Here is a 13,687-nt window from a genome sequence, read left to right as displayed (position 1 = left end):
AAAGCATCACTTTAATTCTTTGTATTCAGCGGGGGGAAAAAATGAGAGAAAATGCTGTAACTTAGAATAATAGTAATAACAGAGATGCAGCCAAGTATTTTTATTGCCTGTCCAAGGGTTCAACTGCTGGCTTTTGAGGTGAGAACTTTGCAAATCCCTAACCTCTAGTAGAAAAGTTTCAAAAACACTGCAGTCTAGCAGTTCACTTGAGCAAATAAGTACATACAGTCTTCATCCTAACATTTGGTACCATATGGCACTCCGATGTCCACACAAAGAACATTCCACCATCTTCTACATCACTCAGTGGCCAACTGTCAAGAGCAAAGATGTTCCCACGAGTAGAGAGAGAGGATTTGTTACAATCACAGTGGGTCCAGGCACTTGTTTTCCTAACCGGTCAGCTTGACGCCTGCACCATTGGCTCATTAAAACCAGATCCTTTGACAGATAGTGGCATTATTATTTCCCGAGCATGAACACACTGATGTATCAAAAATGCTAGTTTGCTTATTTGTTACAGGACCATACCATCGAAATTTAGGAATAGAAAAAAAAAAAAAAAAGAACAGCTTAATTAAATGGAGAACCATCAAAAGCTAGCAGAAACTCAATGCTAGCAGAAACTCAAGAGTGGTCCTTCTGAATTGTTTCGGGATGATAGGTTGTGCGTCCTAATAAATCACGATGGCTGTTGTCTTTGGGAGTCTGGGCCAGGCACTCTGTATGCATCACCTTGGGTTCTTGCAACCACCCTGCAGACTGTGTGGTACCACCTCTGCTGTCAGCTGAAAGAACTGAGTCCCTGAGAGGTTCAGAAAATTGTCTGGCATCATAGAAGCATCAGATAGCAGGTGATGATTTAGCCCAAGTCTTCCCGATGGCAAAGCACAGTTCTATCATTCTCATGTGACTCTGAGCAGTGTTTATTATTATTTTTAAGAACCAATTTAAATGAGAAATAAAAATAATGCGGATGGCAGTGTGTTCCTGCAGGACGATGTCGGTGCACTTAGAACTGCGTACGTCTTTGGGCTGAGTCTGTCCTCCTGCTTCCTTCCCAGACTTGGGTTTCTTGCAGCCTGACTGGGATAAGCTTGCGGGGTGGGGGCGGGGGGGAGTTCTCATCCTGTCACTTATTGTCTACTTCAAGAGATTTCAAAGATTGAGGATGAAAATGAAAGTCAGACTTGGATTCCAGGTCTCAGAGTACATGAAGAGAGAGACCTTTAGATTGGCCAGAATTTATAGCCTCGGGGTAATACTGTTGGAGGGAATTGCATCCATAGGGAGAAGTGGCACTGAGTTCCATTATTGTGAATTGATTTCCATGCATGTGATCTCAAGTTAGTGTACCTTTGTGTGACCATCCATCGCATTGTATCCCCTAAAGGTTTATGCAGCACGTATTTCAAGGAAATGATGACTGGGCTTACAGACACAATGCCATTTGTTTGTAAAGCCGCAGAAAACTTAATTGATGTGTTTTAGGTGTCATGGCAAATCATGCAGGTGAGCCAAGAAGTACAAAGGAAAGAAGACACTTCAGTTTAAATGGCAGAGTTTTTCTTGGTAAATTAGGGTCTGTGTTCCCTGAAGTGTGTTCAGAGACCAAGTTTCTGTACCTTTGACTTTATACTCCCTTCACGTAATGAGTGAATGGTGTATACAAGAGAGTATAATGAAAAGTTGACTTGGGTGGTCCTGAACCAATCTTCTCTTTTCTTTTATCTTTTCTACTTCCATTCAGGTATGGACAGATCATAAGTAGGTGTCCAGGGGATACCAGAACAAGTCACATTTCCAAATCTGGGGGTATTATTATCTGTGTTTTCTGTCGGTACACTCAATTTGAGGCCTGGAACTTTTGAATTAATGTAGAGCACAAGGTACCACACAACAAAACAACAACCAAACACACTCCCATTAGCAATTTATATCTGTTTACCGTGGGACATATGATGATCCTTTCAGCGGCTTCATTCCCTGACCAAAGAAGATGGGTTTCCTTTGTCGGATGGTCGGTATTTTATTCTTGACTTGTCACAGACACGCATGGGGTACAGTCAGAATACTGTTTTTACCAAACTCAGAAGGCTTCAAACACCTTCTCTCTCATCTTTGTTATCCCAGCTGACAATGAATCTTTCTTCTTAATTGCTGATTTATTTAGCATCTGTACAATGACTTTAATTTTCTGGCTACTTGTTCCCTTTTCTATTTTACACAGTGGTAAGGATCATAAAACGAGACTGGTTTTGTCTCAGATTTTTTGTGGAATATTTAGTCAGTTGAGTGCTTGCTGATTGGTCGTGCAGTTTCCCCATAGGACTGCTTCTTGAAATTGCTCATCATTGCATTAGATAGAATCACTCTTGTATGTAAAGAAGATTGGCACGTTCAGGAAACAGTTTTCATTATCTGGATTTGCTATTGCTGCTCATGTTGAGAAATTTTCTGTACCAAGATGTGTATATGTTGTCCCTTTAATCAGTTTCCTCTTAACTGCCTGTGATGCTAGATGCATTTGGGGATTTAGGGGGGAGGATAACTTCCTGTTTCTTCTTAATAAATGCAGGTGAGTCAGTCACTCAGGTTTCAGAATTGGCCCTGTTTTTTAAGGACTACCAAGTACCAGTTGATTTTGAACGGTTCACATATGTGCAGAACTAGCTGAGAAAACTCAGCTTTGTGTGACCATCCATCGCATTGTATCCTCTAAGGGTTTATGCAGCACGTATTTCAAGGAAATAATGACTGAGCTTACAGACACAATGCCATTTGTTTGTAAAGCCACAGAAAACTTAATTGATGTGTTTTAGGTGTCTTGACAAATCATGCAGGTGAGCCAAGAGGTACAAAGGAAACCAAAAGACGACACATATAGAACTCCCCAGAAAATCATGTATGTTTTATTGCCTTGAAATCTCTCTTGGGAGAGATTTTGTTGTGTTTTGCTTTTGAATTTAAATGCTAGCAGTTAGGCTTAGAAGCTCAACAGGAAGCACTACACAAAATGTCTTTCTTGGGATACGTCCTATTTCTAAACTTATTGTTGGGGCCATGAAATACTTTGAACTGCTCAGAACAAAAATGGAATACAAACACCAGGTAGTGATCGTGTCATTAATTCTCCTGTTTTTTTGCTGCTGGAAATGAGACGTGTTTGAGATGGGGTTCAGATGAGCTCCCCTCATTGGAGAAGTGTTAACCCAACCAGACTACAAACTACATCAGAGCATGAACATGTCAAGCAAGGTGGCAAGTTCATAACCATAATGCTAAATAATCTAATGTTATGATCTACAGTATAAGCATATGATACTCTCTTATAAAAATAAGATGATATTTCCTAGTTCAATAGATTTCCATTTATCTTTGATAGTGTGTGCCAAAGTTAAGCTGTCAGAACCTAAACCCCAAATTAAGACTTGAGAATCGTCTGAATTCTATGGCAAACAAAACTCAGCCAACTGAGTTAAAAGACACAGTACAGGTACAAAAATGGTGTGACTATGAGGACATGACATGCCACACTTGGCTTCCTGATCCAGTTGTCAAAGAACTACCTGGTAAACCACTATGTATGTGTTCATTCCACTTTTGTGGGTCCATCTGGAAATGGTGTTAAATAGTGAATGATAGCATAGGATCTTCAGCCAGCCAGGTGTTGCTGGTTTGAATTGTAACTCTACCACTAACTACCTGTATGTACTCGAGTATCTGCTTATCCTCTGTGGAACGGGAATAAAAATATTACCTGTGTTCATATAATGGATTTGTTTTTGTTTTTTTTAAGGATTTATTTTATTTATTTTATTTTATTTTATTATTTTATTTTATTTTATTTTATTTATTTTATTTTATTTTATTTTATTTTATTTTATTTTATTTTATTTTATTTATTCTTGAGAGAGAGAGAGAGAATGAGCATGAGCCAGGGCGGGGGGCGCGGGGGTGGGCAGAGGGAGAAGCAGGCTCCCTACCAAGCAGGCAGCTGGATGCAGGGCTCTATCCCAGGACCCTGGGATCATGACCCGAGCTGAAGGCAGACACTTAACCAACTGAGCCACCCAGGTGCCCCTCCTGTGATGTTTAAGATTGCACAGTATATATAATGCATGTACAACATGCAATACCTGGCCCTGACCAAGTGCTCATTTAATGTTGGTTATTAATTTGAAGTCCCTAAAGGATGCAAAACTTCCTAACAGGAAAAGAGGACACATATAGAACTCCTCAGAAAATCATGTATGTTTTATTGCCTTGAAAGCTCATAGCTAGCTAGCCACATTTAGCAGGGATTTATTAATGTTACCCTTTTAGTATACATTGTTGTTTAAAGGTAATTGTTGGGGATCCCTGGGTGGCTCAGCGGTTTAGCGCCTGCCTTTGGCCTGGGGCGTGATCCTGGAGTCCCAGGATCAAGTCCCACATCGGGCTCCCTGCATGGAGCCTGCTTCTCCCTCTGCCTGTGTCTCTGCTTCTCTCTTTCTGTGTCTCTCATGAATAAATAAATAAAATCTTAAAAAAAAAATAAAGATAATTGTCAATAATTCCAGGTAGAAACCTAAGGGGTATGTGGCCTAAATCCTTGTGGCTTTTCATGGGCTCAGTGGTCTCCAGGCTCAGAATTGAGAGAAATTACTCTTTTCCCAAAGGTCAGTTATGCTTGTGGCCTCTTGATTGTTGTTTGCCCCCAAAGATCTCTGCGCTGTCTTCTGTTCTTGGAGGTGAGAGGGGTCTTGATGTTCAGAAGCCAGTGGAATGTGGCTCCAGGATAATTGCAGAAGCGGGTAGGCTGTAGGGGTTCCTACTTCACCACTGTGGCCTGCAAAGTTCCCAGCACAGGGATCATATAGCCTTCTCTTTGCTTTCACTCTGTATATGACATACTAGAAGTTTCATAGTCTGACTTCTTAACTTTTGCAGCATCCCTGATAGCATAAATACAAATAGGTCATACAATGTGAATCAGACTCCCCCAGCAATACAAGCCCTCTCAGGATACTAGCAGATTAACCTATGGCTATTTCCTGAGCTAATCATTAGTTACCTCCCACAGGTAGAAACACCACTGATTGCAAAATCCCTTGGTTTCCCATGTTAACTTCCTCGCTTCATTTTGGTGAAATTCAGGAAATTTTGAAATTAAATGATTTCTGAAATTGTGCATTATCAAATGTCAGAGTAAAATTACCTGACCACCTCCTCCTTTCCATGCATAGTTTCAATTTCCTGAAGCTAATTTCATCCTTCTAATTACAAGTACTCCAAGAAGAACTAGTTTTTACAACCCGGCATGAGAGCAAGTAACTCCTGTTCTTCAGGCTGACTTGCATGCAGGAGGCTTCCTGAATCTGCCTGAATACAGCTGCTTAAGGCATGAGATAAATGTTCCCTGTTCTGTTGTTGTCGTCATCATCATCATCATCATCATCGTCACCACCACCACTATTATACTTTAGTGCTAAGGGTCAGTAGGGAAATGGTCTCTCAATGGTCAGAACTTGATGTTTCTGAAAGAATCTTGCCCTGGTGATAGGTACCATAGGAAACTTGCTTCATTTCTTTGTTTGTTTTTTTTTTTTCCATGAAGAGTAATATTTAAAATGTGAATGTTCTAGCTGTGTGTTAAATGTTATTTTAAACTCACTAGGTTAACTTAGACATATGTATCAAATCCAAGTATACTTTCAGGTGTCTTGCTGTTTGCTTGTGAAAAAAAAATTACATGCATGTCCATTTGAGAGGATCCTGCTGTACCATACGTCAAGAGGCTGGAAAATCTTGCCAGGATGAGCTTTTTTGTTGTTGCTTTTGCCTCTCGCCCAAATAACTGCATGGAGAAAGAGAAAGGAAATTAGCGTTATACCTCAGGCAGATCAGGAAAAGCATCTTATGGTCACCCTAGCGTTCAGAATTATCCTTTGACGCTTTTCCTAATTTTTCTGACCATGGTGTGACAAGTCTACTGAATTATTGTGTAGATTCAATATCCATCAACAAAGGGCCAAATCATGCTATTTGTTTTAGAAATAAAACCTACCTACCTCCTGGGCCCCATCACGCAATCTCCTTCTCTATCTCCAGAGTTTCATGCGTTATCAGGTTCCTAACAAAGTGTTGTGTAAAACAAAACAGAAATAACTGTTTTCCTTCTTCTTATATTTTTAAAATGCATGAAGTTAGGTTTTAATTTCCTTAGTATAAGTTATTGTGTGAATGCAACCTTACAAAGTAGTCTACATCCAATCTTGTCCCCCCTGAAAACTTTGGAAATGGCAGTACTGTCTCTTTTATTTTTATTTTTATTTTTATTTTTATTTTTTTTTTTAATTTTTATTTTTTAATTTTATGATAGTCACAGAGAGAGAGAGAGAGAGGCAGAGACACAGGCAGAGGGAGAAGCAGGCTCCATGCACCGGGAGCCCGACGTGGGATTCGATCCCGGGTCTCCAGGATCGCGCCCTGGGCCAAAGGCAGGCGCCAAACCGCTGCGCCACCCAGGGATCCCTGTCTCTTTTATTTTTAATCTGAGGGCTTAGCAAAAAGGTGTCAAAACTCTATAGTACGTTTCTCTCCCTGTCTCCTTCATATTCAAGCCACCAAATAGGAGCTGTGGTTCAAAACGTAGCAGACGGTTGTACTCTCTACCACTTCTTGATAGCTTATTTTGCACCAGGAGCTGGGTTAAGGACTTGACATCACTTTGATTCAATCAGTACAATGGAGTAAAGTAGATGTTAGCATCCACATGCTAAATGGGGAACCTGAAACCCTGAGAAGCCAATTTCACAAAAGTAGGAAATGAAAAGGCCAGAATCTGCTCACTGGGCCCTCTCTGTCAGGGAGGCTACTCTCAAAAACATGTATGAGGCGAGTGTAATGGGAAAACATAGTATAAATATGCAGCTCCATTATTGAAAATTAGCTATGATTAAGATACCAAGTTTTCCCTCTGCCTGGGAGAAGCCAACCTCCATATATGTGCGTATGAGGGGCCACAGGAGCTACCACATGCTCTTGTCACAGCTCAAGGAAGGTAGCAAATCATCGTTCCCCTCCCCTCAATGTTCTGAACCAGCCTTGGCAAATACCTTCTAAAAGGAAGGTGAAAGACAAGAAACAGAGTAACTATCCAAGCTGCATGATAACTGCCATATTTCCTAATTATTAAGTAAAAGGTTGTCACACCTGACATTCAAGACTGAAATGAAGAGGTTTCTTGATTAGAATTCTGTGCGTGCTTTGAGTCAAATGCCTTCCAGTATATACATACTCTTTGAAAGAGAACAGAAGTCCGTGCACATGGATTTGTTTTCTGTATGTTTATGAATCGTATTGCAGTTCTCCAAAGAAAGGAACTTCTACTCAATGTCTTTGTGCTCTACAGTGCTAACAGTCACAAGACATAGGTATCCAGTAATTTAATATAATAACTACTTATTGCAGACTAAGGGTACTCCCATAGCTGTGTCTTGGAGCCCAGCTTTGGGCCCTGTCCCAAATTCTCTTTCTGTGAGAACACGGACACCGGGGACTCAGTTCAGCTGAGGCTTTTTCCATATCCCATACATATACGCAGAATGCTGAGTTCTCTGTTAAATGAAAATCAGTTGGCTGGCTATACAGCTGGACAAGGAAGTTCCAGAAGACTTCAGTTGTGACTTGAGCTTATCGTAATTTTCAGATGCTGATGCCCGCTTTTACACAAAGGATGACCAGGCCAGATTTGGGAGCCATTTTGTTGAGGAAACTGGAAATCCTCACCCTTCTAAAAACAGCTAACTAATGCCACATTATTTCCTAAATTTAAGGTTACATTTTCTGCCTCCCTCAGATTGACGTCACTTCTCCACGTTGAGAAAGAACCAGAGCGGCATTTGGCATTTGTTCACCCCAAACCCAAATCACTGACCCTTTGTTTTTAGTACTTTGCCATTTTGCTTTTGCTTTTTTAATTTGCTTGTGACTCTCTGCTTCCCCCATCTTTTTTTTTTTTTTGGTACAATGATTCTTACCTTGTCTTTCCCCAGTCCGTTTCTGACCTGGAGAGACGTGCAGCATGTTATTGTCAGGACTTCCCGTGCAGGACATTTGAACGCTAATGACTGGAAAACCAATGCTGCTGGTTTTAAGGGTGAGAACTTCTTTCATATTCTGTCACAGGCAAAATATTTTTATTTTTCCCCCATTTTAAATGGAGAGCAGGAAGTAGAACCCCTCAAAAGAAACCTAAAGTCGTGTGCTGACACACAAAGAGCTTGCTCTTTTAGTAAATAAAAGGCAGACTGATTTTTTTAAATTCAAGCAACACATAAAAGGCAGATTTCCTTGGCTTCCCACATCATAGGTCAATTTCTTAAAAGACAACCAACTTCCAAGTCTAGTCGACCTATGGGGCTTCTAATTAGTGTGTTATTGCTGTCATTGGTTATCTGAGTGGTGTTTGTAACAATGTATGTAAAACTTTCTCATCTTCTATAGTGATGACATCCATTTCGATAATAACTGGTATATTTTGTTCACTGTCAGTTTCTAGGCCATGCTTTCTCTACATTTTGGTTTTTTTTAAACTTCCACAAACAGCTAACTCTAAGACATTACATAAATTAAAAGTTCTTATGAAGCTTTATAACATAGAGTATACAATTATGCACAATATATCCTAAGTGCTCTTTTTCCCATGGCTGAGGATTATAGTTCCCTCAAACTGTCTTACTAATGGTGGCCATTTTGTTTGTCATCATCCATAACATACAGTATAATAAAAAAATAATTTTATAAAGCAGATGTCCTAAATTTTAATCCTTTAAATAGCCAAGATTACTCTCGGTCGTATCTGCAGACTTTAAATTTATTCTCAAATAATGTTGGTACCATTATATATCCCTATGGGTAAAAAAAAGTAATGCAATAGGGAATGTCTACTTAAAAATTGAGGTACTGGTCCTCAGATCCTTAGTAACATGTTGAATAATCCTGGGCAAGTCATTTAATTATTCTAGGCCCTACCTTCTCCAACTTGAACATTTTAGAAACTGAATAATATTATCTACATGCAATTTCTTAAATATTTTAATATGTCTTTAGTGAATTATATCCCATGTATGCAAATATCCACGTAAAATGTAATTTAAAAATTATTTGCAATTATAGTCTCATGCTTAGCCAAAACCTATAAATATACCAGATAACCAGTGCCATATAAAATATTTCTTTGGTTAGCATCTTCAATGAAGGCTTCACTCTGTTTTTAGAAAAAGAGTCTCTCTCTGCTTTTGAGTAGTATCAGACACCTCTCCATATTCGTAAATTCTGTAATACAGCAGTGTTCGATGAGCTTTTAATCTAAAGAGTCATAAATACTTGTTGAGATCACATTGTCTGAAGCCCAAATCAAGACACTCAACCTCAAAATAGCAATTGTTATGCACAGCATCCAAAATATGTGAAATTTCAGTTGTAAAAAATCCAAGATGTACTTTGCCATAGATGTGCTTCACTCTGATTAGCCTCTGCACCCTCCCAGCTCTTACGATCTAAATCCATGAGGCTGGGATGTAGATCTGGGGAAGGGGAAGAAGGGACCAAAACATAACCTTGGCTGGTTCAGGGCTGCAGTGAACTTTTTAGCAGAAGGTTCACAGACTAAGTACATTGACCTCCATGAAGCTGGGGAATCAACTTTAACCCAAATAAAAGTCTTAGTTTTACTGATTCCTTTTTGGCAAGTTAAAAAGAGCAAATGGTTCTAATAAAAAAAAATAAAAATAAAAATAAAAAAACGTAGCTCTTTTGAAAACCTCTGTTGGTTTTGGAGAGGGGGAAACAGAGGATTTAGACTAACTCTCCAGATCCAACCCTGAGTCTGAAGGGGGCTATACAGCACTCTGGCAAGGAGGAAAGAGAGTTTTACTATTGCACGTGGCATTATTTAGTATAATATTTCACTCTTCTCTTAGATTGCTGCCAAGAGTAACAATTAAAGTTCGCTTTTTCATAGATGAATTACCCTGAATGGTCTGGACTCCCAGTGGAATTGTTTTGTAATTTTGTTGATGGCAAGTCCCATATTTCATCTAAACATGGTCATAATAAGAATAATTTTTTAAAGACCTATATTCTTCCCTACCCTAAGCATTACCATCCCCTCCCTAGTGTCCTACAAATAAAAGTGATTAAGGCAGAGGCTCGCAGGAGAAGCCACGTGCTTTGGGGAAGGAGAGGATGCAGGTCACTGGGATTGAACAGAGATGGGTGACTTTTTATGAAATAAGAACTGAACAAACAAAAAAAATAGCTAATTTTTGGAAGGGCTTCATGCAATGAGAGCTCAGCGAGAGCTCATATTTTAAATTAGGTCAGCCAGCTTTTGCAGGCCTCCCTTAACAGGAACACATGGCCAAACATTTTTCCTTAGACAGGAGAAGACGGAAGTTGCCTGCAAACAGGAGCATGTGGCCATGGCCCCTCTCCCTCTTCTATGCAACTTAGTCCTGACACTGCATGATGTGTGTGCCTGAAATGAATCCGAGAGCATCTCTGCCTCCCTGGGCTTGCTCTTGTGCCCTAATGTTGAGCAATTTAACTTGTTTAAAGTGTTTAGGAAAAAAAAAAAAAAAAAAACCTGAGAATAGTTTCACAGATGGCTTGGTAGGTGCTCTTCCGCATTGGGGATGTCAATATCAACAAAAGAATTTCCTTTTCATGAGGTAAAGCAGAAGCAGCAAGGGTAGCAACCAATTCAGTATTGGGATCTTGTCATCGAGAGACTTGATAGTCCTCACTGATCGTGTCCCAGGAGCCAACACCCTAAAGAACAATTTCTCACCAGACCCTGCCAAGTCCTTATATTTCTGCATGCAGTGCCCTTGCATTTCTTCAGGCATACCCATAGGCAGTACCTCCCAGGCAGAGAGTAGAACCAGATGATCTAGCAGCTAGACTGATGTGGGCTTCTCCACGAGGCCGACTCGATGCATTCTAATCCACATGTGTTATGGACCTGGAAAATGCAAGAGATTCCCTCCAGCAGCAGCTGCTGGCTTCCTATTGACTGGCACAGGCAGGCTCTCATTCAGACAAGGAGGTTGGCCTTGAAAAACCAAAGAATGTGGCGCTCTGCTGACTCATCTGTGTGTTTCTGAGAGTAGGATTACCCTGGAGTTGCATACTGATGAGCTGGGTGCAGAGTTTTCTCCTCCTTTTTCTGTGTTCTCATTTTAGGAACATGCAATAAACAATCAGATAGTACAATTAGCTCACAGTGAAGGGAGCCCCCAAACTGGAAGCTGCTCATCAATATTTTTATGCTAATGGCATCTTAATTTTTAACAATTTTAACTGAACTAAGATGATATTCTCTTGCTACTTTGTAAATAATAATATAGTTGAAAGGTCTTTTGCAGAAGATCCATTTTTCAAGGTAAACATTATTTGTTGTTCATTGTGTAAATAATTTTGGCTAAATTTCATACGCCTTTTGACTTTAAACTTCCTCCAAAGATAGTTTCCTTAAAAATAAATGGAATAAATACCATGCACTTATCAAAGAATCTCCTTGAGGTTATTCATGAGGGTAGGAAAGTATTTGTATGAGGCCAGATGAACAGATGTGATATTTGCCACTAGAGAACTGAAATCCGAATTCCCGGATTTTGCTACCCATCAGCATTTGCAATGCCGGGAGATGACTTTGGCATTAAATCGCTTATGTGGGTTTTCCAATGTTATTTCCTTCTCCTTTGATGCCTTCCCTTCCGTCTTATGAAAAGTCTTCTCTGTTTTTTTTTTTTTTCTTTTCTATGCTTTTTAATCCCTCCCTCCATGCTTCTTAAGATGGACAAATCAGCTGTAGAAGCAAGGGCTTTTTGCCATTTGGGTGGTTTTCTTCACAGAATTTAATTTATGCAGTCTCTTCATTTATTTATTTACAAACACTTCCTGAGCACCTTCAGCATGCCAGCCCAACACATGTTGAAGTGCACCCAGAAAGGGAAAGCAAAAGGAAATGGGGAGGCATGGCATTGCCTAATCTGATCTGGCCACAGTATGATTTACATACAGAAACAGAATTTTACACTGCACTTTTCTTCCCTTCTGTCAAGCCCAAACGATCTGCCAGGTCATGTTTATAAAACATGTCAATGCAAACCTCCCTGGTCATCTAAAATGCAGCCTAACCTCAGCAGGAAAAGGCATCTGAGGTAGTGACCATCTATTGTGACGAGTCACAGATATTTTGACCAGTTCTGTTTATGCATAGAGGATCCATGAACCAACTCAGCCATGCTGAGGATTTTCATTGTGCATTCTTCTAGATTGCATGGCTCTTATGTCCAGAAGCACTGAGCTCTTTGTGATGATTCCCCTCCATTCTACTGTTTCCATCTGTCAACCTGCAAATCCACCACACCTATCCCCTCAGTGGTCTGGGCTGTGCTCTGCAGACTGACCCTCCTCCTCCCCCACCCCTGCCCCCCACCCCAGGAGTTCTTACCTCTGGTTTGCTGGCGGAAGCAGTTACAAGTGCAATTGAATGCATGCAACATCGGTGCTCTAGCTTTTTTCAAAGTGTCTGTATTTGGATGATATGACTGTATACAGTTAAACTCTCTTAAATTTAGGAACAGGAATAGACATCAGATAATAAATTAGGACCTTCTGTCATCTTTACTAGGCGAAAGAATGAAAAAAATGTCATTGAAAATCAAAAATGACAACTAAGTGAGCGAGGTTACCACGCCTTCCATTTCACTGCCCTCCCAGACTATGTAAGTCTCTCTTTTTCTACCAGCATGTTGCTGAAACCTCCCCATCCCCACTGACTCTTTCTTTGACCACCACTAAACTACTAGATTTTTTTTTTAATTTCTAACTGATTTCCCACCATGGGAAAACAATTGACAGTCTAACATGACTTCTTAGCCTCCAAGGCCCTAACTTTTAATAACCTTTATTACCTTTAATTGCCATCATTTTATTTCCACTGGTAGGGCTGGTAATTTTAAGATGTTCCAATATATTTTTAATACCTACCTGTCTTGCTTTCAGTTTGTAACACTTATTAAAAAGAATTAGAAGTGCTGAAACCATTAAGCATGCCATGTTGTTGAATTGAAACTAAAGGTTTTGAAATGTATTCTTTTTTTTTGAGTGTATGAAGTGATATCTGATGTATTACCGTTTGAAAGGGTAAAGCTATATTTTATGTTATTATTTCACTGCACAAATAATAGTTCATCTTTGCCACTTCGCATGCTGATGTGATGTTGGTAGCGTTGATTAAAGCTACATAATTGGTAATCTGCACATCATGTTTTTGAAGAAAGGTCAAAGTGAAATGTTATTCACCTGGTCAGTGTCGGGGGGTAGTATTAGAATCAGTTGTTTGATTCCAGGCCCCGTCCTATCCATAGAAATAAGTCATTGAGTTCTTCTCTTTCAATGCAAAGAAAAAGGGAAGTAAATATATTTGATTCTATTGAATAAAATGTGCCTATTGGAAATGCTACCTGATTTTCTTTCAAGATTCCATGTTTTATACTACTGTACTCTTTGAACTCAATTTCATTTAATGTGTATTAACATAAAACCTTTCCTTTTGCTATTTACTGACCATTGAATACATGGACTTATCTTCTTGCTCATTTACAAAAAAAAAAGATGTGAATCACATAAT

At 39.6% G+C, this 13,687-nt stretch overlaps 1 protein-coding gene and 1 long non-coding RNA gene across 6 annotated transcripts in view; one reads left to right on the top strand and one right to left on the bottom strand.

Moving 5' to 3' along the window:
* The window catches only part of PCSK5 (proprotein convertase subtilisin/kexin type 5), a 457,779-nt gene that overhangs the window by 221,228 nt on the left and 222,864 nt on the right, over positions 1-13,687 (top strand). For all 4 annotated transcript variants that reach the window (XM_072837738.1, XM_072837739.1, XM_072837740.1 and 1 more), the window contains exon 10: positions 8,040-8,143. In XM_072837738.1, coding sequence (XP_072693839.1) covers positions 8,040-8,143 — 104 coding nt within the window. The remainder of the gene's footprint in view (positions 1-8,039; positions 8,144-13,687) is intronic.
* LOC140639509 (uncharacterized) overlaps positions 4,237-13,687 on the bottom strand; it is a 71,354-nt gene continuing 61,903 nt past the window's right edge. Inside the window, exons 6-8 of one of the 2 annotated variants that reach the window (XR_012036205.1) lie at positions 8,025-8,163; positions 6,050-6,115; positions 4,237-5,839 (exon numbers count right to left, since the gene is read on the bottom strand). This is a non-coding gene — a long non-coding RNA (uncharacterized lncRNA). The remainder of the gene's footprint in view (positions 5,840-6,049; positions 6,116-8,024; positions 8,164-13,687) is intronic. The other variant, XR_012036203.1, reaches the window with a different exon arrangement.

This window comes from Canis lupus, chromosome 1 (assembly GCF_048164855.1).
Source record: "Canis lupus baileyi chromosome 1, mCanLup2.hap1, whole genome shotgun sequence".
NCBI classification, from domain to species: Eukaryota; Metazoa; Chordata; class Mammalia; order Carnivora; family Canidae; genus Canis; species Canis lupus.
Note: the sequence above shows the minus strand (reverse complement) of the source record. Positions and strands in the feature narration are given on the sequence as shown.